The sequence below is a fragment of the Lissotriton vulgaris genome, chromosome 2_1, assembly GCF_964263255.1.
Source record: "Lissotriton vulgaris chromosome 2_1, aLisVul1.2, whole genome shotgun sequence".
NCBI classification, from domain to species: domain Eukaryota; kingdom Metazoa; phylum Chordata; class Amphibia; order Caudata; family Salamandridae; genus Lissotriton; species Lissotriton vulgaris.
This window is the reverse complement of record NC_141687.1, coordinates 1,833,837,275-1,833,861,113: the sequence shown is the minus strand read 5'-3', so window position 1 is coordinate 1,833,861,113 and position 23,839 is coordinate 1,833,837,275. Positions and strand designations below refer to the sequence as shown.

Below are 23,839 nucleotides of genomic sequence, written 5' to 3'. Positions count from 1 at the left end.
GGCTTCGGGAAGGACTAAAATGCTTTAAACAACTTCCTCGAAATGTTATCTGCCTAATAGAGACAACCACGAACATTGCCACACTTGGCCTTCTATAAAACAAGCTTTCATTAGCTCCTTTGACATTCTCTAAAGCTAAGGAACACTTCCAAATGGTAGTATTTCCACCATCTCCGCTACTGTTGGCAGGTGTGGAGCTGTTCTGATTTCACTGCTTCAGCAGATCAGGCATTACTTTGCAAACCTTATCTTGAACTGTTTTGATAGGGGCTCAAAAGAGCTCCACATTTATAGTGAAGTTCTAAGTTTTGTGAGCAGCCGTAAGATTAATCTTGCCCAAGGTCACTGAGGAGTAATTAGACTGGGTAAAGCTAATTTGGTGGGTGTATGATTACAAATGAGGTTGGAAAATAATTACTTGGTGTAATTGGAGAAATGCCTATGATCTTGACTTGTTTAGAAGGGGGAAGAGAATCCAGCCTTGTTTATGTAGTGTATGGCCCTTTTGATGAGTGGATCCTTCAAACAGCGGATTCATAATAAAGTACTCAATGATACGTATCCATCCCATTGGCAGTGTGTTGAACTAAGCAATTGATTCTAGAAGAAGATTAAAACCCGAACTGTAATCGTTTTTGCCAAAGTGAATAAATATAGCCTTGCCTAAAGCTTCTAGAAGTTGGTTGAAAAAAAACCCCAGCATGCTCATGACCAAGGTAAGCAATAATTACTTTGACGTTAAACAGTGACAGTAGTAGTTCCAGGAAATGCTCATTCAGTGAGGTTTCAATAATGCATCCAATATGGTCGTTAAAGAATATGCAGTAAATATTCCCTTTCAGCAAACTATCCCTAACAAACTATCCCTAACACAATACATCCTTCGTTCCTGCTAGGTTTATGCTTGTTTTCATACTATTACTCTCATTTTTCTACCCTAGGTATATTCAAACTGGTTTATTGTCTTTGTCATGTACTACAGAAGACACTTTGAATGATTTTCTGTCTTTTCCTTGAGCATATATTTTCATGTCAATCTCAATATCCTCTTAGTTCGAGCACAACTCACAGTTCTAGAATTAAAGTTGACTTGCCACTTGCACACTACTGGGATTTACCTGCCTGTATCCTGCTGCCCCCCCCCCCCACTTGTCCGTAAAGGCATTTCAGTGTAGCAGAATTGTCATTACATGACCTATGACCAGAAAGATCTGTCAAATGCCACAAGTAACTAGTGAAAGGTAAAGGCATACATCATTTTAGAAGTGCCTTACTCAGAACAGTTAAATCAAAGTGGATGCGAAACAATCTACTGATTGTACGATGAGCAATGTACAGAAATCTACTTTGTTTCAGTTCTAGAGCAATGTATGTGGTAAGATGAAGACTGCATTGCAAGGTAGTAAGTAGAAATCAGACTGATTCTTATAAATTCACTCCTTCCTTAGGCCGTACAATCGGAGGTTTTAGACTCAGAAAGAGTAGTAGTGCTTGATACTATAGGCCCAAAAAAGAATATGCACTTATACCCGATTCAGAAATTAAGGGCTGTGACAGATTTCAGTATTTGTTAGTGGTTCTATCCTTGTGTATCTCGTAATACACATCTAAAAGAAGGCTTCTGTTCGTGTAAGTCACCTTGACACGGAAGACCTGACAATGCCTAGAGATTCATGGTAGCCAAAGAAATAAGCATTGGCATATCCAATAGGTCTCACCTTTGGGACCTTATTTTTTTTTTGTAAGACGTTTATTAGTATTCAAAAGTGCAGTACATATAGCAAAGCCTACAACCCTGCGGGCTGGCTGCAAAAGAGCGGTAGATCGTGAGGGTGCAAGTCTGCAGGGGAGGCTGTGCTGTTGCGCCCCGCTTGCCTCTGGCATGCAAAATTACAGGTATTATGGTCACATTACCTTAGGTCAGCAAAGAGACAGTTCCATAAGTGACGTCTTATTTTTCAATTTTTCTAGAACTGAACCATGTATTCAGCAAACTAAACAGAACAGTTCGTATCGGCGTGTCCCAATGTTCCTTTCACGACTGCATCGCGTCGTGTCGGTCCTGCTTGCACAGTGCTAACAGAAGACCTCTCTAGACGGCGTGGTGTACACCGATAAAGCGTCAGTACATTAGGGGGTCAGTGGTGCGCATGCGCAAATGATCGCAGAACTGAAGTGGGACAGCTCCTGTGGGCCGTGGTATCTCGCCGGCCTCAGGCCTGGCTAGCGGCGTGTGTATCAGTCAGGTGGAGTAGCCTATCTGTTGGTGTAGCATATGTCGCCCGCGCCTGGACTCGCTGTTGGGGGCGCGGCTGGTGGTGTCTGTCCACCGTGACGTGGAAGGTTGTTGTGGCTACAGCCAGTGATCAGGAGTCCGATACTACAAACATGTGAACTTATGAGGGGAAGGGGTGGGGGGGGGGGGGTGGGGTGGAGTGCACTTACGGGAGCGGTGTCAACGACTTGGAGCTGGGGGCGAAGTGTATGGCGGCATCTGCTGGTGAGCACTCGTGTGGGTGGCAGGCCGTGTCTGTGTCCTGCGCGCTGGGCAATCAGCGGCCAGAGTGGGGGGGGGGGGTTTGGTACGATGCGTAGTGGCGTCGTCAACTGAGCTGTCGCCCCCGTGGCGCTCGCCCAGCGTCACCTTTGGGACCTTATAAGTGTTTAGTTATCCAGCACAATATCCTTGGTGCAACAATATCAAGTGTTGCATGGCTTAACACTTCTAAGGTTCCAAATGCGAGACCTATTGGCTATTCCAATGCTTATTTTACTTGCAGTTTAAAAGTTAAAATACTAATATAGAGCAGTGAGCTCTTAACTGTCGTCAAAAAGCTGCATGGAAACAGCAAGGAATATATTGGAGCTGCATGTTTGTTTACCCATTTCCTTATCCTTACATTGCAAAAAGTGTTCATTTGGGTAGAAATAAATTGTTATTATTAAAGAAAACCCCTAACAATGGTGATATATTTTTAATTCTGAATTGGTACTTTTACAGACCAAGGACTCCTAAATTATACTGTCTACCAGTATGGATGACATGTGACTCCTACACCTTGTAGGCCTCTGTTTTATGCAATATTTCCTATACACTTATTTACACACGTATGATTGTCTCTATGCAATGTATGTGTGATGTAAAGTGTTCTGACACCTTAAACTGGTATGAGTGGCACTATAAAACTAAATGAATCAGTGAGACAGTGGTTATGGTGACTTGGGAGAGGGGGGCATTGTCAAATGGTGGTAGTGAGGGAATCTGTGGTGAGGTAGTCAGTGGGGGAGGGGGGTGCCAACAAACATTGTTGCACAGGGCACCACCAGTGCTAAAGCCGGCCCTGGGGGGCTTTCTCTCTTGTGTGATGCTTTTCCGATTCTTGCCCCCTGCAGTACCCCTTCCGTTATCGCTCTCACCCCCAATGCGGTTTTAAATTTTCCCTTTTGCGCTAATAAAAAAACATCATCACGGGCCCTGGTGGAATTGCAGTTGCATCATCACACCTTGTTTCAAATTTTGTTTTTTTGTGGATGGCGCTGTGCTGCTTCTCCAAAAGTCACTATTTAGCAGAGGTGACCTATTGCTTTGGCAATGCAGTTTATCCCGTCCCTGGTTTCTTTTTTTTCCACTCTCCCTCACGTTTTTGTCTTTAAATTCCACGGTGGTCTCGTTTTGCTTTGCGTTAGTTGGGGAAAAAATCCAGAATCCTTGTATGCTGTTTATTATGCAAGGGTCCCAGGATCGAACACGGCATTAATTAGCATCACAATGTTTCTAGGCGCTTGTTTTGTGTCATTGTTGCCTAACTAGTGATACTTCTTTAATCGACCTGGAAAGCATGAAAAGCTGAGTGAGTCCAACAAGTTCGAACTCCTGTTTTTTGAAGATGACGTCCAGTGCGCTGCAGGAGGCACATTACTACTCCGAGCTGTGATGCTACCTCGGTGCTCTGCCTTGTATCCGCCGCACCACAGCTGTGTGAGAGGACAGAAGAAGGTCTGAGCAGTGTCACTGCTGAGAACTCTTGGGGTTTCAGTGAAATATGAACTCACACCATGCCGAGCTTCATTCCACCGCACATGCACAAGACATTCTGCAAGAAGGTGTCAAACAGGATATCCGAGCACGCGCCTGGAGGAGAGGCGTTAGAAGCCGGTGGGCACTATATTTCTGCAGAGGTGCTGATGCGATCAGACCCGATGGAATCTAAAGGCTTTTCAACATGCCTTTGAAAGGCAGGTAAGGGAGGACAGGTCAGGTGCATGTCAAACTACGGAATGCCAGAAGAGCTGGGCAGAGTCCATCACGTGTTCAGCTCTGAATGGCAAGCAGGACTGGGCAGATCTGGTGAATGTCAAACTAATGAAGGGGCGGCAAGGATGGGCAGAATCAGTCATCTGTCGGGATGAAGCTTCTGGGCAGATTTGGAAATTTGTCAACGTGCTTTGAAAGTCCAGAAGGGCCGGGGAAACACCTTCGCTCCACAAGTTCTATAGGGCTTGACTGCGTCAGTCACATTCTGAACCCAGAAAGGCCAGTAAGGTTTGCCCGAGTAAGTCGAATGAAGGTTTGAGAGTCCAGACGGCCTGGGTAAAGTCTGGGACATATTATCAAGGCTAGACACTTACATGTAAAAATTCTGAATAGGCATTTCCTAACTATAACAAGACAAGCCTGGCTTTTAAAGTGGTACGAGCGCGCGCTGCTGTGAAAGTGGAAGCAGCACATTTGCACATATGTTTCCAATTAACACGAGACTCGGCTCTGCTCTGCTCAGTTGAGAGAGCAAGCGAGAGGAAAACATGATGGCGCCCGATTGGGCGCTGAAAGCTGACAGCTGCGCGTGTGCCCGCAAGCGCCAGGCCAGCAAAATTGTGTGGTAGCACTTTTAAAAGCCCACTTACTAAATGTCTCGCAGGTCAGCGCATGCGCTGGCTCAGGCGAGACCTAAAAAGTATTTAGTCATAACTGTTGTGTGTCGTATAACATACCTTTCTGTTGCTTCCTGAAAAGCATGCCTTAAACCCCTTTCCACCACCCAATAAAAGCATAGCAGGATTCAGGGTACAACATGCTTGGTAAATATAAGATCACTTTGAGAAAAATTTTTGATCCATTTAGGGCTCATAAAGTTTAGAAATTCAGAATATTATTAGCATAAAAAAGGAAGACCGTTCTCTCTAGCTTTTATGTTTTTTTTTATTGAACCTTCTGGTCCATGGTTGTCCTGTCCAAACTCTTCCCGGCTATTCAGAACTCTGGCTGGCTACAACTCCCAACTGATCCTTTCGCAATCCAGCAAGTCTACAATTTTGATGTTTCCGAACATTTTGTCCCATTTTCTTACTTTTGTGTAGACATGCTTTAACAGTTGCGAATACATGTGCCTTTTTTTAATTTAATTTTTTTTTGATAAATCTGAGACTCTCGCTCTGTGAGTTTCAAAACTCTGCTATTCAGCCCCTTGTGCTTTAATACAGTAAATAAATTGGGAGACCCAATAGACCCTTGGAGGCTTGGGCAATACCACACAAGGTAAAGGGTGCCTGCAAGGGAATTTGTTTACAACTAATTTATGTAAATATGAAGAGGGTTAGTCCATCCGGAGCAAACACCAAAGTGTCATTAGACAACACCAATCAATGCAATTTGTAAGCACAGAGAACACGGGAAATCCTAATTGTTCTAATTGTTTGAAAATATCAATTTTTTTTATATAGAAACAAATGAAAAGGAGTACAAACACGTGAATAAAGTCAGCAAAAAGTCATGAAAAGAAGTGAAATTCAATTAGCCTAGCAATTCATAACAAATAACTATTCAAACACAATTAAATGCAACAAATCTCCCTCTTGAGAATATACGTCACTCGAGAATAATGATATTTCTCAGGAATAGAAGGCAGAGTCGACGTTTCGGTCTTTGTGGCGTCAATCCATCAGACCATCTTCAGGACAGTAATTTTTGCTAAAAAAGACTCTTCTATTGTTTATGGAAAGCAGCCTAGGACCATGAAATTGATCTATGGTCACAGCCGTGCCCTTAACACTGACGTATACAAAGAATACGTGCTATTTTGTGGGGTCAGCGGAAACATCCGTGTCAAAGAGGAGAACTGTCTTCCTTGCGTGGTATTTCATACAATATTGAAATGATGGGCGTAGCGTTTGAAACCGGCGTCTGTCTAGGAGTCAAAGCAGCTTTCCATAAACAATAGAAGAGTCTTTTTTAGTAAAAAATTACTGGTGCATGCCTCTTGGGCCGCTATTCTTATGCTGTTTGGGACACGGTTGCGCAGGTGCTGCCTCAGTGACTGGAGGAGGCTCGGGCAGTGCTTTCCCAAACAGTTGCTGAGGGGAAAGATGCAGCAAAGTTAGCCATCAGGTGTGGACTAGACATCGCGGACTCACTGGGTAGGGTGATCTCCATGACATTGGCCCTCCTTCGCCACGCCTGGATGTGGTCCACTGGTTTCTCAGGAGATGTACAAAGTTCTCTTATGGGCATGCCCTTTGATGGCACTCGCCTGTTTGGCGATATGGCAGATAGTGCGGGCTACGGCCAAATCCTTTGGTCTCTCCACCACGCGCCCGGCCACGTCTGCTTTTTGTTCCTTTCGTGGCCACGGAAGGAGCGCCCGACACGTTTGTTCAGCCACAAGCCTGCGCAGAACCAAGCTCAGCACTGCAACAGATGTGGGTCCCGCCGCGGCGGGACAAGGGGCCAGCGTGCAGGTCAGTCCACCTCCACTCCCACAGCATCCGCCTCCAAGCCTTCCTAGTCTGAGCTTTGGGGCGCACCTCTCGCCGGTGGGAGCCGGGATTCGCCATCGCCTTCCTCACTGGCGTTCCGTTACCTTGGACAGGTGGGTGCGTCCGAAGGCGCTACTCCCTCTCCTTCGAGACTGCCCCTCAAGCCATGCCACCTCAGTACCACCGTATGTCGGGGGACCGTTTTGCGCTTCTCTAGCAGGAAGTCACGGCCCTCTTGGCCAAGGGGGCCATCAAACAACTTCCTGGGCCAGAAGTAGGAAGTGCTTGTTATTCCCACTACTTTCTAGTCCCCAAGAAGGAGAAAGGGGGCATGCGTCCGATCTTGGACCTCAGGAAGGTCAACCGCTTCCTCCGAAAGGAGAAGTCCAAGATGTTGACTCTAGCTCAGGTCTTGGCTGCCCTCGACCCTGGATACTGGATGGTAGCGTTGACTTGCAGGACGCATATTTTCATATCCCTGTCCTGCCGGCCCACCGGCGTTACCTGCGGTTCACGGTAGGCCAAAAGCACTTTCAGTTTGCTGTGCTCCCCTTTGGGCTTACCAGTGCCCCTCTGGTGTTCACGAAAGTGATGGCGGTGGTCGCAGCTCATCTGCGCAGATCAGGGGTTCTAGTCTTCCCCTATCTTGACGACTGGTTGTTGAAGGCGGGCTCCAGACCACGGCCGACCTCCTCTATTTGCTGGGGTTCTCCATCAACGTGCCGAAGTCGCACCTGTGTCCCTCTCAGAAGCTCCCCTTCATCGTCTGTTTCTGGATTCGAAGCAGTTTCGGGTTTTTCCCCCCGAGCAGCGAGTCTGGGATATGCAGGCTATGATTCCGATCTTTCAGCCTCTATCCTGGGTTCAGTCAGGATGACCCTCCGGCTCCTGGGCCTCATGGCCTCCTGCATCCTGCTAGTGCAAGATGTCAGATGGCCGTATGCGGGCTCTGCAGTGGGACCTGAAGTTCCAGGGGGCACAGCATCAGGGCAACCTGTCCGATCACGTCCAGATCTCGGAGGGCACTGCACGATAATTGCAGTGGTGGTTCACTAATCGCGATTGTGTCAATGGCAGATCCCTTCCCCAACCGGAGCCCACAGTGGCGACGGATGCGTCCCTCCTGGGATGGGGCGGCCACATTGGAGAGGCAGAGATCAGAGGCCTCTGGTCTCCGGCGGATTCCCGACTCCACATCAACCGTCTGGAGCTTCGGGCGATCGGACTTGCGCTGAAAGCATTCCTTCCCTCTGTCCGGGGAAGTGTAGTGCAGGTGTTCATGGACATCACCCCCGCCATGTGGTACTGCAACAAACAGTGCAGGGTGGGGTCATGGACCCTATGTCAGGAGGAGGCTCTCCGCCTCTGGACATGGCTGGAACATCAAGGCATTTCCTTGGTGGTTCAACACCTGGCAGGTTCTTTGAACACCAGGGCGGACAAACTCAGCCGTCGGTGCATGATGGATCACGAATGACGTCTGTACTCGGACGTGGCGCAAATTCTCTTTCTGCAGTGGGGAGAGCCTTGGTTAGATCTGTTCGCCACCGAAGAGAACGTGCAATGTCATCAGTTCTGCGCATTGGAATTTCCAAGACGGCGCCTGCTTGGCAACGCTCTACGTCACAAATGGAGCTGCGCTCTGTTGTACGCCTTTCCGCCTATACCACTTCTGCCCAGAGTGCTGAAGAAGATCCGGCGCGACCGGGCCCAAGTCATTCTTGTGGCTCCAGATTGGGCACGAAGATACTGATATCCCGAGCTACTCAGCATGGCGATCGTTCCCCCTGATCTGACAGCCTCTTCAGGAGGATCTACTGTCGCAGCAGCAGGGGACGGTCTTCCACCTGAACCTGTCCAGTCTCCACCTCCATGCTTGGAGATTGAGCGGCGACAGTTGACAGCTTTTGACCTTCCTTCTGAAGTTTGTGATATTATTCTGGCAGCCAGGCGTCCCTCCACTAAGATGGTATATGCCTGCTGGTGGAACAAATTTGTGGCATGGTGCACAGCAAAGGCTGTGGATCCCCTTTCGGCCCCTCTTTCAGAGGTTCTTCTGTTCCTTCTCTCTTTGGCCAGCAGGGCTCTGCTCTGGGCACTATCAAGAGTTATCTCTAAGTCATTTCTGCCTTTATACTGCTTCCAGATCAACCTTCTCTTTTTAAGTCCCCGGTTGTGAATCGCTTCCTGAAAGGTATTACACACATGTTTCTTCCTGTGCCTTTCATAATGCCTCAATGGGACTTAAATGTTGTCTTGACCTTTCTGGTGTACGCTCCCTTTGAGCCACTTCATAACTGTCCCTCACGTCTTCTCACTCTGATGCCTTTCCTGGTACCTATCACTTCAGCCAGAAGAGGCTCTTTCTTCTAAACCTCCTTTCCTTTCTGTTCATCCGGACAAGGTGGTTTTAAGGACTCGTCCTTCTTTGTTGCCAAAGGTTGTCAAGCCCTTCCACATCGGGCAGACCATCAATTTGCTCACCTTTTTTCCGCCTCCGCTATCCTTCAAAAGAGGGAGAGGCTCCACCGTCTGGACCCAAAACGTGCGCTCTCATTCTATCTGAAGAGCACACAACAGTTCCGGGTGGATGACCAACTTTTTGTTGGCTACTTGGGCGCCAAGAAAGGTTGGGCCGTGCACAAACGGACCATCTCTCGGTGGGTCATTCTATGCATCAAAGCCTGTTACTCGTTGGTTAAGAAAGAGCCTCCTGTGGGGCTGCGTGCCCATTCTACCTGGGCAACGGCAGACACAACTGCCTTCTGAAGCGGCGTCCCCTTGGAGGACATCTGTCAGGCAGCTACTTGGGCCTCGCTGCACACGTTTACCAAGCGTTATTGCCTTGACAGTCTGGTCCGGAAAGGCGGCTTCCTTGGCCATTCTGTTCTCCGTGACTTTCTGGTGTGATCTTTGTTCGCAGACCCACCACTGGGGTTGGTATTGCTGGGGTATCTATTCTAAGGTAAGGAATCTATCACTAACGTGTCTCTTTCGGAAGCACAAGTTACTTGTGTAACAATATATCTGTAAGAGACATTAGTTAGCGATAGATTCCATACAGCCCCACCCATCCTCCCCGTTCTGCGAACTGATTTCTAGGGTAAGGTCATCCTTTTCAGGGCCCTAATTTCATGCCACAAGTGGTCAGTTTCTTGCATGGCTCTGTGTTCCTGGCGCGGAAAGTCGTGTACAGAACTGACATCAGCGCGCATGGGTGGCGCCTATGTAGTCTTCGTGACGTCATCTTGGCGCCAACAACGGACGTGGAGCTCCACAACGCCACCTTCCGACACGCAAGGGTACTGCTGTCAAAAAACTTCCCCGGATCCAGTCTTGCGCCTGGGGATATTCTAAGGTAAGGACTCTATCACTAATTAATGCTTCTTACAGATATATTGTTACACAAGTAAGTAACTTGTGCTTTAATCTGATTCGATTTGTTGTTTAAAGTGCTTCTGTTAGCCCTAGAGATGATTTTTGGGAATGTGCGCCAAGTAATGCACTTCTTAAATCATTTGTTCTTCCTTCTCCAAAGATGTGTTGGAGCTTGCTGGAATGTTGAAATAACTCCGCTAATAGCAAACGGTATTCAATGCTTTCACAGTATTAAAGGATGTCCACCTGGGCTTCTGTGCATACCGTCAATTGTAGGTTGCCTAATACGAAGGTGGATGCCAGGTTTTGTAGAGAAAAAAAACCCTTTAGTCTTTTTTTATAGTGCCTGAACCTTAACAACCCATCTGGATAATACCATAGTTTGTGACTCCAACAATGTTATGGATATGGAAGAGCTACTCTGTCTTTGAGAAGCTGCAACAAATCTATGGTCCCTAGACTGCCTATAGGGTCGCTGAAAGAAAATGGGGAAGAAAAAAAACCAACTTGATTTTTCTGGTGCTTGTGGTTTGTGGGGAGTGCTGTACAAAGTATTTCTTTATGAGCTACAGGAACCCTACCTTCCATAGTGCAGTTTCTAAAGAGAGCTGAACATTCTAAATTTTCGAATTAGCAAAACATGTTCGTGCAGAAATGCTCTGGGGCTTTCTAGGTCTTCATTTGCCTGGGTCTTTCAATAACTCTCAATTGAACTAGTTCGGAGAAGATGTGATTTGTGTGTTTTCTTTAGTCTGTTGTGAAAACTTACAGTTTCTGTCTGGTTACACCTAGAAAATTGATCGACCTGGCATACACTCCGTTCCATGCTGTTCTCCGGTGTGGTCACTTATCAACTGATGTACAAGTCTTTCCCAGACCTGAGACAGTCACTGTGGATGAAGAAATAGACCCGATCCCCAAATCGATCAACACAGGTAATAAAGAATAAAGTTTATGAAGAAGCTGCTGAATAGCCTGCTCTATGAACCGAAGTCCATGTATATAAATATAATACATGGGATTCTGCAATCCTTGTATAAAAGCCCATCTCTAATTTGTTATATTATCTTCTCCTTGTGATGCATCCAGTTGTTGATTATAAAGAAAAGGCGTCGGAACTCGGTTCTAGTAAGATATTGTAGTCTAGTCCTGACTTTGCAATGCCTGTTGCCAGAGCCAGCAGTCGAGGTGAATGGCAGGTCCGGTCACAAAGCAGCTGTTTAAAGCAAACAAAATTGATCACTGCTTTTGTTTCTTGTGCTCTTTTTCTAGCTTACAGTGACTAGCAGAGAGAACTTTTATTTTTTTGCATTCCTTAGATAATTATTGATAAATGCTGCTTTTTGTTTTCTTTTTTTAACTAACGTGTTTTTAACTATTTCTAATATTTTTTTTTGCAACATCTATCGAACAGGGTGTTGATATTTAATTTTGCACTAGACCTTCTAGTTGATTTCTTCATTTTTTCAAACATTAGATAATAATCCACTTTCTCACAGTACCTAAAAACAAAACCTCTCAAATTAGAATGGTAAAGTGCAAAACAACATTAGCTCTGCATCATTTCCATTACTAATGATATCGCATGTCAACAGTGTCCTTCATTCAAAGAATGTTTCCTTCATTAAGAAGAGGTGCGGGCGGCGGATAACACTCACTTGCTTCTAACTTGGTCAGGAAAACAAACCCCTTTTCTCACAAAAGGTTTCTGTCTTTTTCCCTACGAAGACAACATTTAAGAGTTGGTTTTGTTTCGCTTTCCTACACAGAAGATTGTTTATGCCGAGAAATGTTTAACTTGAGTTTGTTTGATCAAATAAAGAAGCCTAGCATATGTGAAAAATCTAACCTACGTTGATCTTTGACATAATTTGCACAAACATGTATTACGCATGCTCAGTTTGGTTTACGTAATTTGGCCCGAATGCTAAGCTTCGATCTTCAACTTTTAAACTGAGTGCTTTCCATCTGATTTACTTTTTTATAACTTATAATGCTTCCCAGGGAGAAGCAGGTTATTTATGATACAGCAATTCATATAAAAATAATTCATACAAAGTTAGGTTTCACTCAAAATACTGATTTACTTGATGCTCGATCACAATAAATATTTTGTCTCAAACTTACATTTTAGGGCTTGTGTCAAGATGCTGAGATGGAGTGCTATAAACAGGACACTGGGCATGTGCAGCTCAAGTGGGAAGGCATTCTAGATAATGGATGCTCTCCTGAGAGAAATAGTGCAATCACCAATTATTTAGGAACTTCCTGATTTCGAGTAGAGTAGATTCCAGCACCCATAGTGTTCAGTTGTGGGGCCTTGTATGTTAGATGCTTTTACAAATGTTATTCAACCTTCTGTTAGTAATGATGTGGCCATACCATTTGATTTCCCTAAACAGAAGAATGGTATGTGTATTATACATTTCCATAGCTACTCCTAAATGAACACCATATATTTTATTTCACAGAGCTCGACATAGTTGGGTTTATTGACATCTCTGATATTGCAAGCCCTCCTGTCCTATCTAGACATCTGGTTTTGCCGATCGCAGTTAACAAAGGTAAGTCCCTTGCAATAACTTTGGTTTCCAACCTGTGAGTGAATCCATCTTTTGCCGCTTGGGTTTAGGAATGAATGTACTAGCTTCGTTCATGTTTATTTTAGTTTAGATTGAACACCAAGGCCATTGTTCCAACACAGAGCTTGCCATCACCCGCAGTTTCTGATGCAATGTGGTGTTTGTAGTGTACCCCCATATCAAGTAATCCTTGTAACAACTCCTGGTATACCCATTGTTGAGACACACAACCATTAATTTTTATAGTTGGTGTGGTGTCCAAGGCAAATGTATTATTGATTTTAGGGCAGTACATAATTTGAAACCGATAATGTCTCCGTTCTTCCTAACTTTTACTGAAGAAGTGGGAGCGGCAAAGTCTAATCCAATGTGCTGTTTGTAGTGTAACCCCATATCAAGTAATCCTTGTAACAACTCCTGGTATACCCAGTGTTGAGACACACAACCATTAATTTTTATAGTTGGTGTGGTGTCCAAGGCAAATGTTTTATTGACTTTAGGGCAGTACATAATTTGAAACAGATAATGTCTCCATTCTTCCTAACTTTTACTGAAGAAGTGGGAGCGGCAAGGTCTAATCAGAACAAGAAAACACTATTCTAAAGGTTGTTTAAATAGTAAAACCAGAGAGTTGTGCAGCTGTTTGCCAGAGTGTAGATGTAAGAGTGCTTTCAATTGTTCCTATCCAACAATATCTCAAACAAATCTTTTTTCTGATGTAATTTTGATTGTACCTGTGAGAACCTAAATTGATGATCTGTCCATTCATCCTGATTTGGTGGATGGATCTCGGCCGGGAATGTCGCTACAATTGCTGCACCAGTGCAGGCTTTCACTTGTTCTTGCCAGTAGGCTGACCGCGCAGGATTTCCTGATCCATGCACACTTATCATATTGGCCCAGAAACTGTAGGGTTACAAAGCTGTTATTTCTGGTGGAGAATTGGAGCCTGGAATAGGTCTTATCTTCCCTCTACCACACATCAACTGGGAGCGGGGCTGCCAGCTGTCAATGATTTATCCCTGGGTGTAACAGGCAGATGGGAGTGACCCTGGTACTGACTTCTACCTGTTTGTCCTGCCTTCCTCTCCCTGTAGGTCCATTGGATGTAGAGTTCATTGGAGGCAACAATGTAGTGGAGAGGCCATATTTATTAGAGAATCGTATTAGTCATAATTTATTAGTGTGCCACTACTGGAAACATCTCTTTAATTTAAAATGCTGTGGATTGAGGATTTGACTTAACATATGACGTGATAGGCTGCTGGTGTCCCAAAAATACAAATTCTGTCTCAATAATTGATTCCTGCTGTCTTAGTTTGAACTGGCATTTGCTCACTGAGGGCCCCTTGGAAAAATTGCAAAATTTGAATAAATACAACAAAAAGAACCTACAGTTGACTATATGCCGAGCACATCAATCATAAAGTCCCTTGTTAAGTGAAGTCCTGTGCCAGCCCACCATGGGACCTGCTGCAGTTCGGTCCCACTGGAAATCCAGAGACAAAGATCAATGCTAGAGTGGAGGCAGCACCAGGGATGAAGTCACAGACTGGTCATTTAATTTCGAAAATGTTCTTTATTTATCTTCATAAAAACACTTGACAACAGCCAACGCGTTTCGTTCCTGTAAAAGGAACTTCCTCAGGGCAAAACCTTAGGATTGTGACTTTCGAACCATGCTTTGACAATTTGAATAAATGTGTGTTTGCTGGATTGGACTCCTGTATTTTCTTTATTTATGGTGTTCTATCTGCAGTGCCTGGATTGGAGGCTTCCTCTTAATCTAGAGTGTTAATTTTTCACTTTGTTGGGGGGAGTTTATCATCTCTAAATGCATTCTCTTCTACTCTTCTGTTGTGGAGGGTGTATATATCTGTATTGAGACAGTTTTTAATGTTATGTTAGATCTCAATGGGGTATCATACCCCTTTGTTTTCCAGCCCCAGAAATCTAGCTGGAGTACCCTCCAAGGATCAATACCTCATCCTTTTTTCAAGCATATACATGCAACCCCTGGCCAGTGATAAAATGTTATATTCGTGCAAACAACACTTGACTTTCGGTCTTTCAAAACAAACCATAGGATTTGTAGTGGCTAACAATCCAGCTACTCTCAACAACTGCCTGACCCTCAGTCAGTCGTCTTAAAGATGTTTTAAACTTAATTTTTCCAAAATAGTGCTGTTACCACTCGGGGAGCAAAGGTTGTGAGCCCTCCAATTCTGTGAATAGTCTGAATTATGTAAATTATAGAACGGCTCTGCATCTCGCTGCCCATGATAAATTGTTACATTGTTAAATTGCAGGCACTAGGTTGGAGTCTTGAACACTTTACCCTTTAGTCTTGAACACTTTACCCTAGCATGAAATCTTTGTCTTGGCTCCCAATTAAAAATAACACGTCTATGACAATGACCTATAAGGGCCCTTAGGCAAGTATCCCATAGTTTGGAGCAACCATATTCAACTGGCATAAGCCAGGAGATAGATCACGATCAGTGCACCTGTACCTTCTTCAAGTTTTGAACATAGGGACAGTAAATTTTGTAGGTAGGGCTTTTTTCCGTTGCCAGCAATAGAAATGGAATATTCTCCTGTTAGTACTTTGGGCAGAGTCACGCATGAAAGAATTCAGGAAAACCCTAAAAAAGTTTGTTTTTCACAAACAATCTTCATGACTTGATGTGCTGACTATTTAGGATGCTAGAATATTTTTCTTCTAGGTTTTTAGAGGTATTCTTCATTCTCTGTATCTGACTTTGTGTAAATGCCTGTAGAGCCAAGAAGCGTTTATTGTGCTGAATAAACATAGTTAATATAATAAAGATATAAGAGCACGTAGGGTCCCCATTGTATGAATGTCTAGTGAACCTTTTCCCAGGAAATTCTCAACGCACAATCCTAGCGAGACGTTTACATTTTAGAGGTGCAGTCAGGGCTGCCCCCTGTCCGCATTACTAATTGCCCTTGCATTGGAGCCACTGGCACACTGGGTTTGAAGAGATCCGATGATTTGGGGGATAGGTGGGAGGAACGTATTACTCTATATGCGGATGATATTCTCCTGTATCTGGCACCACCATATTACTCGATGGCGAGAGTGCTCCACATTTTCGAGCTCTTTGGTAGCTACTCTGGCTACACCATTAATTGGTCTAAATCGGAAATATTTCCACTGTCTGGCCCCCCCCCCCAGGATACCGGCTGTATGTACGGCCCCAGTAGTGAATGAGGGGTTTAAATACTTAGGCATGTATATTGTGAGGGATCACGAGGTGTTTGTGCAGAGAAACCTTGAGCCCCAGATGGACCGCCTCATTGCCAGTATACGTTATTGGCGTACCCTCCCGCTAATGGGTAGGGTGGCCCTGTTCAAAATTATGGCCTTGCCGTGCCTTCTCTACGCTGTCCAGAATACCCTTTCTCGAGTTTCCTCCAACAATTTTTAAAAGAATATCCCAGAAAGTTAGACTGCCGTTGTGGCATGGGGGCTCCCCCAGGATAGTGCTTCACAAATTACAACGTGGAGTTTTATGATGAGGAATTCGCAGTCCCGGACATCAAGCTGTACTATTGGGCCTCCCAGCTGCTAGTTATAAACGATTGGGTATATGCAGATCCGAATGAACCTGCATATAGAGTGGACAGAGCTGGTATGTCCGGGGGCCATTGTGCACCACTCTTACACTCCAGAAGGAGGTGTCTGGAGTGTCCATCACACACAAGAGTAGTTGTGGAGTGCTGGAGGGAAGCGAATAGACAGTTGGGTTGGACCGGGAAGTTGACCAGCCGGACCTCACTATGGGAGGGGGATCTAAGGGAGGTAGCTGCATTAGCGGGCTTCAGAAAGTGGAAACTGATGGGGATTGAACACCTAGGCGATGTGTGGAGAGGAGAGGCTCCACTTGCATTTGATGACTTGCATCAAGAGTACACTTTACATCACACGCAAAGATATCACTATCTTATGCTGACGCATGCCCTATGGCGACACATTCAACATCGCACCCCCATTCCATATTACTCACTTCTGAAAGACAGATTGCTTCTGGACCCCATCCCGGAAAAACCAACCTCCACAATATATCGTAAGCTTATGAATAAGATACCAGATCCCTTGGTGGCCCTGAGATTGGCATGGACAGACGATCTTGGGAACATGGACGACACAGACTGGCAGGAGGCAATACAGAGCCCAAGAGAGAGTGCAATTCGGACACGATTTAGATTGGTACAACTCAAGACACTACACCGTACTTACTACCCGCACACGCTACTATATACCTGGGGTAAGACGCACACAGCGCTCTGCGTTAGGGGTTGTCATCAGAAGGGTACCTTTATTCACATTTTGTGGGAATGTCCGGTGATAGCTAGATACTGGCAGGGTGTCACGGACGTAATGTCAAGGGTTTCAGGAGTAACAGTCCTTATGGATGCCAGATGGCCTCTCCTGATGATTAAGGGCAACTCGGACTGGCTCAGGTATATGGGAATTTGGCTTGCTCCTGCAGCTGTGATTGCCAAAAGGAAAATTGCAAGGAGGTGGGAAGCACCTTTGCCGCTTTCCTTGAGAGAGTGAAAACGTGACCTTGCTTAGTGCCACAATGCCGAAGAAACGGTATATAAAAGCAGGGGGTGGGGGGGTTAAAAAATGGGAGAAAATACAGTCACCATGGCGTAAGCATAGAGCAGGGTTGGGAGTGGAGGAATAACCACCAGATATGCATGATCAGGAGAATACAGGGCATTGATTTACTGTAATTTCTTAGTTGCCAATTGTATGTATGAACTGTCATATGGTTGGGTCTTCTGAATTGGGCATGACCTGAATCCTCATATCTCCCTGGGAGACAAATGGTTAGAGTTGCATGAGCCATCCTGTGAATTTTCTAATTTTTGGTTGCCGTACATACACGATCTGCAAGAATGTATGGAAATTGCAGTGCTAGGAAAAATCATCTCCCAGAGGTGAAAGTAAGGTATATCCTTCGTCTTCACGTCAAATTGGAGTTGATAATTTGAAACAAATCCTGGCTCTTAGACCACATGCAGAATGCCTGGGAGTGGGTTGACAAACCGGAAGAGATGTTAATAGAACACCAAGTTGTGGGGCAAATATTTCACAGTATTGACTATGCAAGAGTTGAGAGGCGTTTAATTGATTGCCTTCTTACGTTTCAACACCAAGTTTGGAATGGAGCCTTCGCTAACCAGCAAGAATCCATTATATGATAGACAATATTAGTAACTTCAGTTTACTTCTCAACACTCAATCTGTGGGTAAAATAGTGTAGTTGCTCTCATAACATTTAGCTTCAGAAATCAGTATTGTTATCAGAAGCAGAGGTGGTATTGTCTGCCAGACGAGACAATTTTCAGCGGAGCCTGAAGGCATGAGTCATATAGAGTTGTGTAGTGTATACATGATGTAAAAGTCATTTGTTTTTAAACTGCATGCAAATACGAATGTAACTGCATTTGTCTATGAAAAACTTCTGAGTCAAATAAAAATTAAACCATGGGAAATTCACTTGTTTCCCCCACCCCTCAATATTCACTGAATATCTTGCTCTGTTCCATTTTTTTCTGCTGACTAGTGAAGATTGTATTTTGATCTATGAGGCTTTATTTATTTTAATTAAATTGCTTCTAGATTAACTGTCCATTATTCTGTCCATTACTTTAGGGCAGGAATTTCTCTTTCATTGTGTTTTCATTTCTTTTCCTTCTTTTCTTGCTTATCTGCCTTGGGTTTTATCTGCTGAGCTAGAGGGTTTATGCACTGTCTGAGCTATCATTGTATTGTAGTTGATACTCACTTAACCTGCATCCTTAATGGATGGCTGAGTTCTCAGTCTGTCCGAGTATGGCTCAGTCAGTATAGAAAAAATATATACTGACCGTCGTGGCAGTATACACTGTGCACTGTCAGTATAGGCCTTACTCAGAAACAGTAAATATTTCCATTCAATCTAGGCAGACATTTCGGTTCTAGAGACCACATTTAGTTGAGAGGCTGCTTTACTCTGCATTTGGTACCTATATTCTGAAAGCGCAAAGTAGGCCTTACGTTATTACAACTCTAGCTGCTCTGACCAGACTTGTCAACCTAAGCATGTTGTGAAATTTGCCCTTTTGTTTTCAAGACCCTTGGTTCATGAAGCAATTCTCAGTAATTAGCCTTGCAGCACCATACATAATCTTTGAGCTCTCCTACCAGGAAGAACCACCAGAAAACAAAACGCATTCTGGTCAATATGGCAAGGTTGCATTGTTGGACCTCTGCAAAATTTCCCAGAAGAATTCTGTCAGGCTGTTGATGTCACCGATGGTTAATTGATAGTCCAATAAACCATAAGCCTATTTTTCTTTTTATATACGTTTTTTGCAAGGTGCTCCGACTAGTTCAGAATCCTTGACTAGTATGGTACTAAGGTACCCAGGGCAAAGGTACACCATGGGTCTCCCATGGGCTGCAGCATGTATTGTGCCACCCATGAGAGACCACTCAAACTGTGACTACAGCCCTGCCATTGCAGCCTGTGTAAGCTGGTGCTAGCACCACTTACAACAGATATTAGTTTTCTTATATCTGAGTTCACTGCACTTACCGGTGTTGGAGGTATGATTCCATGCACTGGGGGGGGGGGGTCCTATGGGAAGCCCCCAGTACTCATGGTAACAGCCTTCCAGGGTCTGCCAGCAAGCTAGTGCTGCTGCAGACCCCAGACACAATTCTGTCCTCCTCCTGCTTCTGAGCTGAGCTCCAGCAGGGGAAGGTAGAGCAATAGGTTTCCTGTCACAGGAAAGTGTAACCACCTCCCAGATAGGACTTGGTGTATTGGACTGGGGTCGAGGTGCTTGCCAGCACCACCAGATTGCTTTGAAGGCACATATGGTGCCTTTGTTTCATACTCCAGTTGAAACCAGTTCTGGGAGCCCTTGGCTCCCGCTCTGGCGCGAAACTTGACAATGGACATGGGAGTATCCTCCCCTCTGACCAGCCCCTGAGTTATCCTAACCCTTTCCTTGGGTATTTAAGGGCTTACTTTTGGGTCTGTCTTCAGATTCGGCGTGGGTCAAGACTCAAGCCTGAAACCACGCCACTCTTCAACTGTCTGGAAGCTTGGACTTCGTCTCGAACTGAGACTGCTTCAAGGAAGACTCCTGCTTCTCCTGGTCTTGGTGTTCTGCAAGTTTTCTTCGTCGTCTGTGCTTCTTCCAGGATTTTCACCAGACCTGTGGGTATCGAGGACACCTAAAGTAACCTCTCTTGGAGTGAAGAAGCACTCCCCTGCGTTTGCAGGCACCGCAACAAAGCTGAACAGTCTACTGCTTGTGACGTCCCATGGACTTTGAAAGGCTCAGCAACACATGAGGTGGTTCTGCAACTCCCTTCAGGCCTGACCTGTTCTCTCTGCAATTTTGAGGCTATTATCCCTCGTCTGAACTGCTGGGACAGAACCTCTGTGCACTGCCTTGATTTGTCGCTGCCAAGGCTTTTTGGCTCTGCACTCCAGAGATCTTTGGGCTACAAGAAGCTCCAGTCTCCAGCATCTCTCCCTGCCAAGTACATAGTCCTCGCTGCTTCCTCTGCAATGTGGACCTTCCTTCTTGGTTAGCTGCTCGAGGTCCTCTTTTGATTCCTGTGCCTACGGCCTGTGGGATCTCTTGAGGGTCTTCTTCTGCTCCATTAGGCTCCCCTGCGTGATCGGGCCGGCTCTGACTCCACTGCTTGTGGTGAGTCCCTTGGACCTTGCTGGTTCCAACGATGCTCCTTCTTCGCTTTTTACGCCTGCTTTAGCTGCCAAGGCTGGTTGGTACTTCTGCCGGACACCCACCCCCTGGTTCTCGACTTCCGACATAGGAAAGCTTGTGCATGGCTCCTGGTCTTCCTCCGTCTCGCCTAATCCTCACAGCTGCAGTGACAAGGTCCCCGTTGACTATCTTGAACTGTCAGTCATTGGTGGTCTTTGCTTTTCTATGCCGTGTGGTTAACTCCGAGTGGCATAGAGACTGTCCCCTCTGCTTACAGGTTCTTCCATTCAAGATTCCACCGGACTGTTGCACAGTCTTTTTTCCAGTGGCATCTCTTTTGAAGTCCTCCATTGTGGTCTACAGCAGTTTCTGACGTCCCTTCGCACCTATGCACCCTGCTTCCCTGGTGTAGGTATCCTGGTTCTTGTGGTATCCACGAGTGTGACTCTCAAACCTTCTGTCTTCCACGAGGTTCCTTCAGGGTCCACTGTGAAGGGTCCTTCTTCTCCAAAGCTGCAACCATGACTTTCTGATTGACCTCTATGGGACCCCTCTGCACACAAACTCTGTGAGGCACGTGGGTGGGTGGTTCCTTGTGTCCCCAGCTCCTCTGAGTCTGCTGGTCCAAGTTCCAACTTCGGTCGCAGTTTGGATTCCAATTTTGTTAATAAATGGTATGGTCTCCCCCTGGCGACCACTGTATTTTGTGCTACTTACCTTATTGCAATGTAAACATTATTGTGTATTTGTGTTTATATCTCCGGGTAGGAGATATACCAATGTGTTAGTGAGTGTAATGTAATAAATAGACATCTTTTTATATATAGACTGTGTGGTTCTTTTTCGTTTAACCTACTCTCGATGATTAGAACTGGTAAAACAAGCTGCTTAACACTCCTTCTGGGCTAAGGCTGAAGGTTGCTCTCCACAGCTAACACTTTAGAGAGCTTTCACAAGCTTATCAAATACCATATAAATCACCATAAAGGTTGTCTTTATTAGTGAAGGGTGCTTCGCTTAAGTAAGAGTGCACCATATCCTAAGCCAGTCTCCTACAGAGACGGTGAAGCTTCCTGAGGTGCTGTGTGATGTGGGTGCAGCATGGGACGTCGACTGTGAGTCTTGCAGCAGTGATCTGGATGGTCTGAAGTCTGTGCAGGAGTTATTTGGAGAGTCCGGTGTGGAGAATGTTGCCGTAGTCCAGCCTGCTGCTGATGAGTGCTTGCGTGATGTTACGTCTGGTGCTATCCAGTATTGAATCTTTCATAGATTCACATGCTTGTATCTTCCCCGTCGTCATGGTGGGAGTCTCACTGTAACAGAATGACTATAGCAGTATCATAGAGTAAAACACTCCATAGAAAGTCCCATAGGGGACCATAATATTTGGTTGCCAAACCTCCTCATTATTTAGACCAAAACTCAGCCAATCAGATGCCAGACCTGACATCACACTCCCCAGCAGACCAATCATACCTCAGATTTCCATGACAGACACATCTCGGCAAGGTTGGGGGGCACATCTCCAAGAATTAGAAATACAAGGTCATTGGTCAGAAGGAGAAACTCATCTTCACATCAACCTACTAGAGTTAAAGGCAGTGTTCTTGGGATTACAAGCGTTTCTACCCAGGATCAGAGGTTCCACGGTTCTGGTCAGGACCGTCAGTACGACTACCATGTTTTACCTACTAAAACAAGGGGGTACAAGGTTGGAACTTCTCTCAAAACAAGCGCAAGAAATTGGAGGTGGTTGCTACTCCACAACATCTCGTTCAGCACATTCCGGGGGTGAACAACATAAGAGCAGATGCCCTCAGCAGATCTCCAAATGTTGCTCACGAGTGGGAATTACATCAAGATCAGCTTCTCCAAGTCTGTTGCCTATGGGGGACCCATCACTGGATCTTTTCGCGACGGTTCACAACTCAAAATGCAAGCACTTCGCAAGCAGATTCCATAGAAAGGATCGTGGGGCAATGCACTTCAAATGTGTTGGACAGGGTTGTTCGCATATGCCTTCCCTCCATTCCCTCTAATTTCGAAAGTGATTCGGAAAATGAAATCTGAACCGTCCCAATTAATTCTCATAGCTCCAGCATGGCCGAGACAAGCTTGGTTCTCCGATCTCCACAAGCTGTCAGTGGCACCCAGGATTCAGTTTCCATTCTCTCAGAACTTGATTTCCATGAACAAAGGTCAAATTCTCCATCCAAATTTGAAATCGCTCAATTTATTGGCATAGAACCTCATGAGCATGAATTTCAATCTTTGAATATTTCTCAGGAATGCCGAGATATTCTCTCTGAATCACGGGCAATCTCTACAAACAGTACCTATACGGCAAAATGGAAGAGGTTTTGTCAATGGTGCGCTTTCCAAAATCTTCATCCCTTTAAAAACTCTTCAGAACAAATCCTGTCTTATCTTTTGCATTTGGTTACAGCGAATCTTTCAAATGCTTCTATAAAAGTGCATTTGGCAGCTATCTCAAGATATTCAAGAGATCCTAACCGTCCATCTCTCTGGTCTCTCTGGTCTCAAAGAGTGATAAAAGAATTTCTCAAGGGACTTTTCAGAACGTTTCCCCCAGGTCACCGTCCAACAGTCTCATGGCAGCTTAATACAGTTCTGGCACAGCTCATGAAGTCTCCTTTCGAAACGATACATAAAGCTGATTTACAATTTCTCTCATGGAAGACGGCCTTACTTTTAGCTGACTTCAGCAAGGAGAGTAAGCGAAATTCAGGCTTTCTCGATTTCTGAACCTTTCCTTCAATTTCATCCTGATAAGGTTACCTTGAGGACAAATCCGAAGTTCATTCCTAAGGTTCCCTCCATATTTCATCTCAACGAACCTGTGGTGTTGCCTACATATTTTAAAGATCCTTTGTCCTCTGCGGAACGATCTCTACGCTCTCTAGACGTCAAAAGGTGTCTAAAGTCCTACATTGACAGGACGAAGTCATTCAGAAAAACAAACCAGCTTTTTGTAGCATTTTCTGGTCCAAGAAAAGTTTTGGCACTTTCCAGATCTAGTATTTCTAGATGGATTTCTTCGGCTAACTCTCTGTGCCATGACAAAGCCGGTAATTCTCTTCAATCCAGAGTACATGCACATTCCACCAGAAAGATGGCAACTTCTACGGCCCTATTTGCAGGAGTTTCACTGCCAGACATTTGCAGAGCAGCAACGTGGAAGAATGTGCACACTTTTACTAGACACTATTGTCTAGATACAGCATGGCGAAATGACGCAGCAGTGGGACAAGCAGTTCTACGCCATTTATATATATATATATATATATATATGTCTGCATGTATTTCAAGGTCATGCTCTTGCTTTATTTACATTCTGTCTG

The 23,839-nt window shown here is 45.1% G+C and overlaps 1 protein-coding gene across 3 annotated transcripts in view; it reads left to right on the top strand.

Moving 5' to 3' along the window:
- INTS14 (integrator complex subunit 14) overlaps nucleotides 1-23,839 on the top strand; it is a 164,485-nt gene that overhangs the window by 51,329 nt on the left and 89,317 nt on the right. For all 3 annotated transcript variants that reach the window (XM_086957980.1, XM_086957979.1, XM_086957981.1), the window contains exons 6-7: nucleotides 10,924-11,066; nucleotides 12,603-12,695. In XM_086957980.1, coding sequence (XP_086814106.1) covers nucleotides 10,924-11,066; nucleotides 12,603-12,695 — 236 coding nt within the window. The remainder of the gene's footprint in view (nucleotides 1-10,923; nucleotides 11,067-12,602; nucleotides 12,696-23,839) is intronic.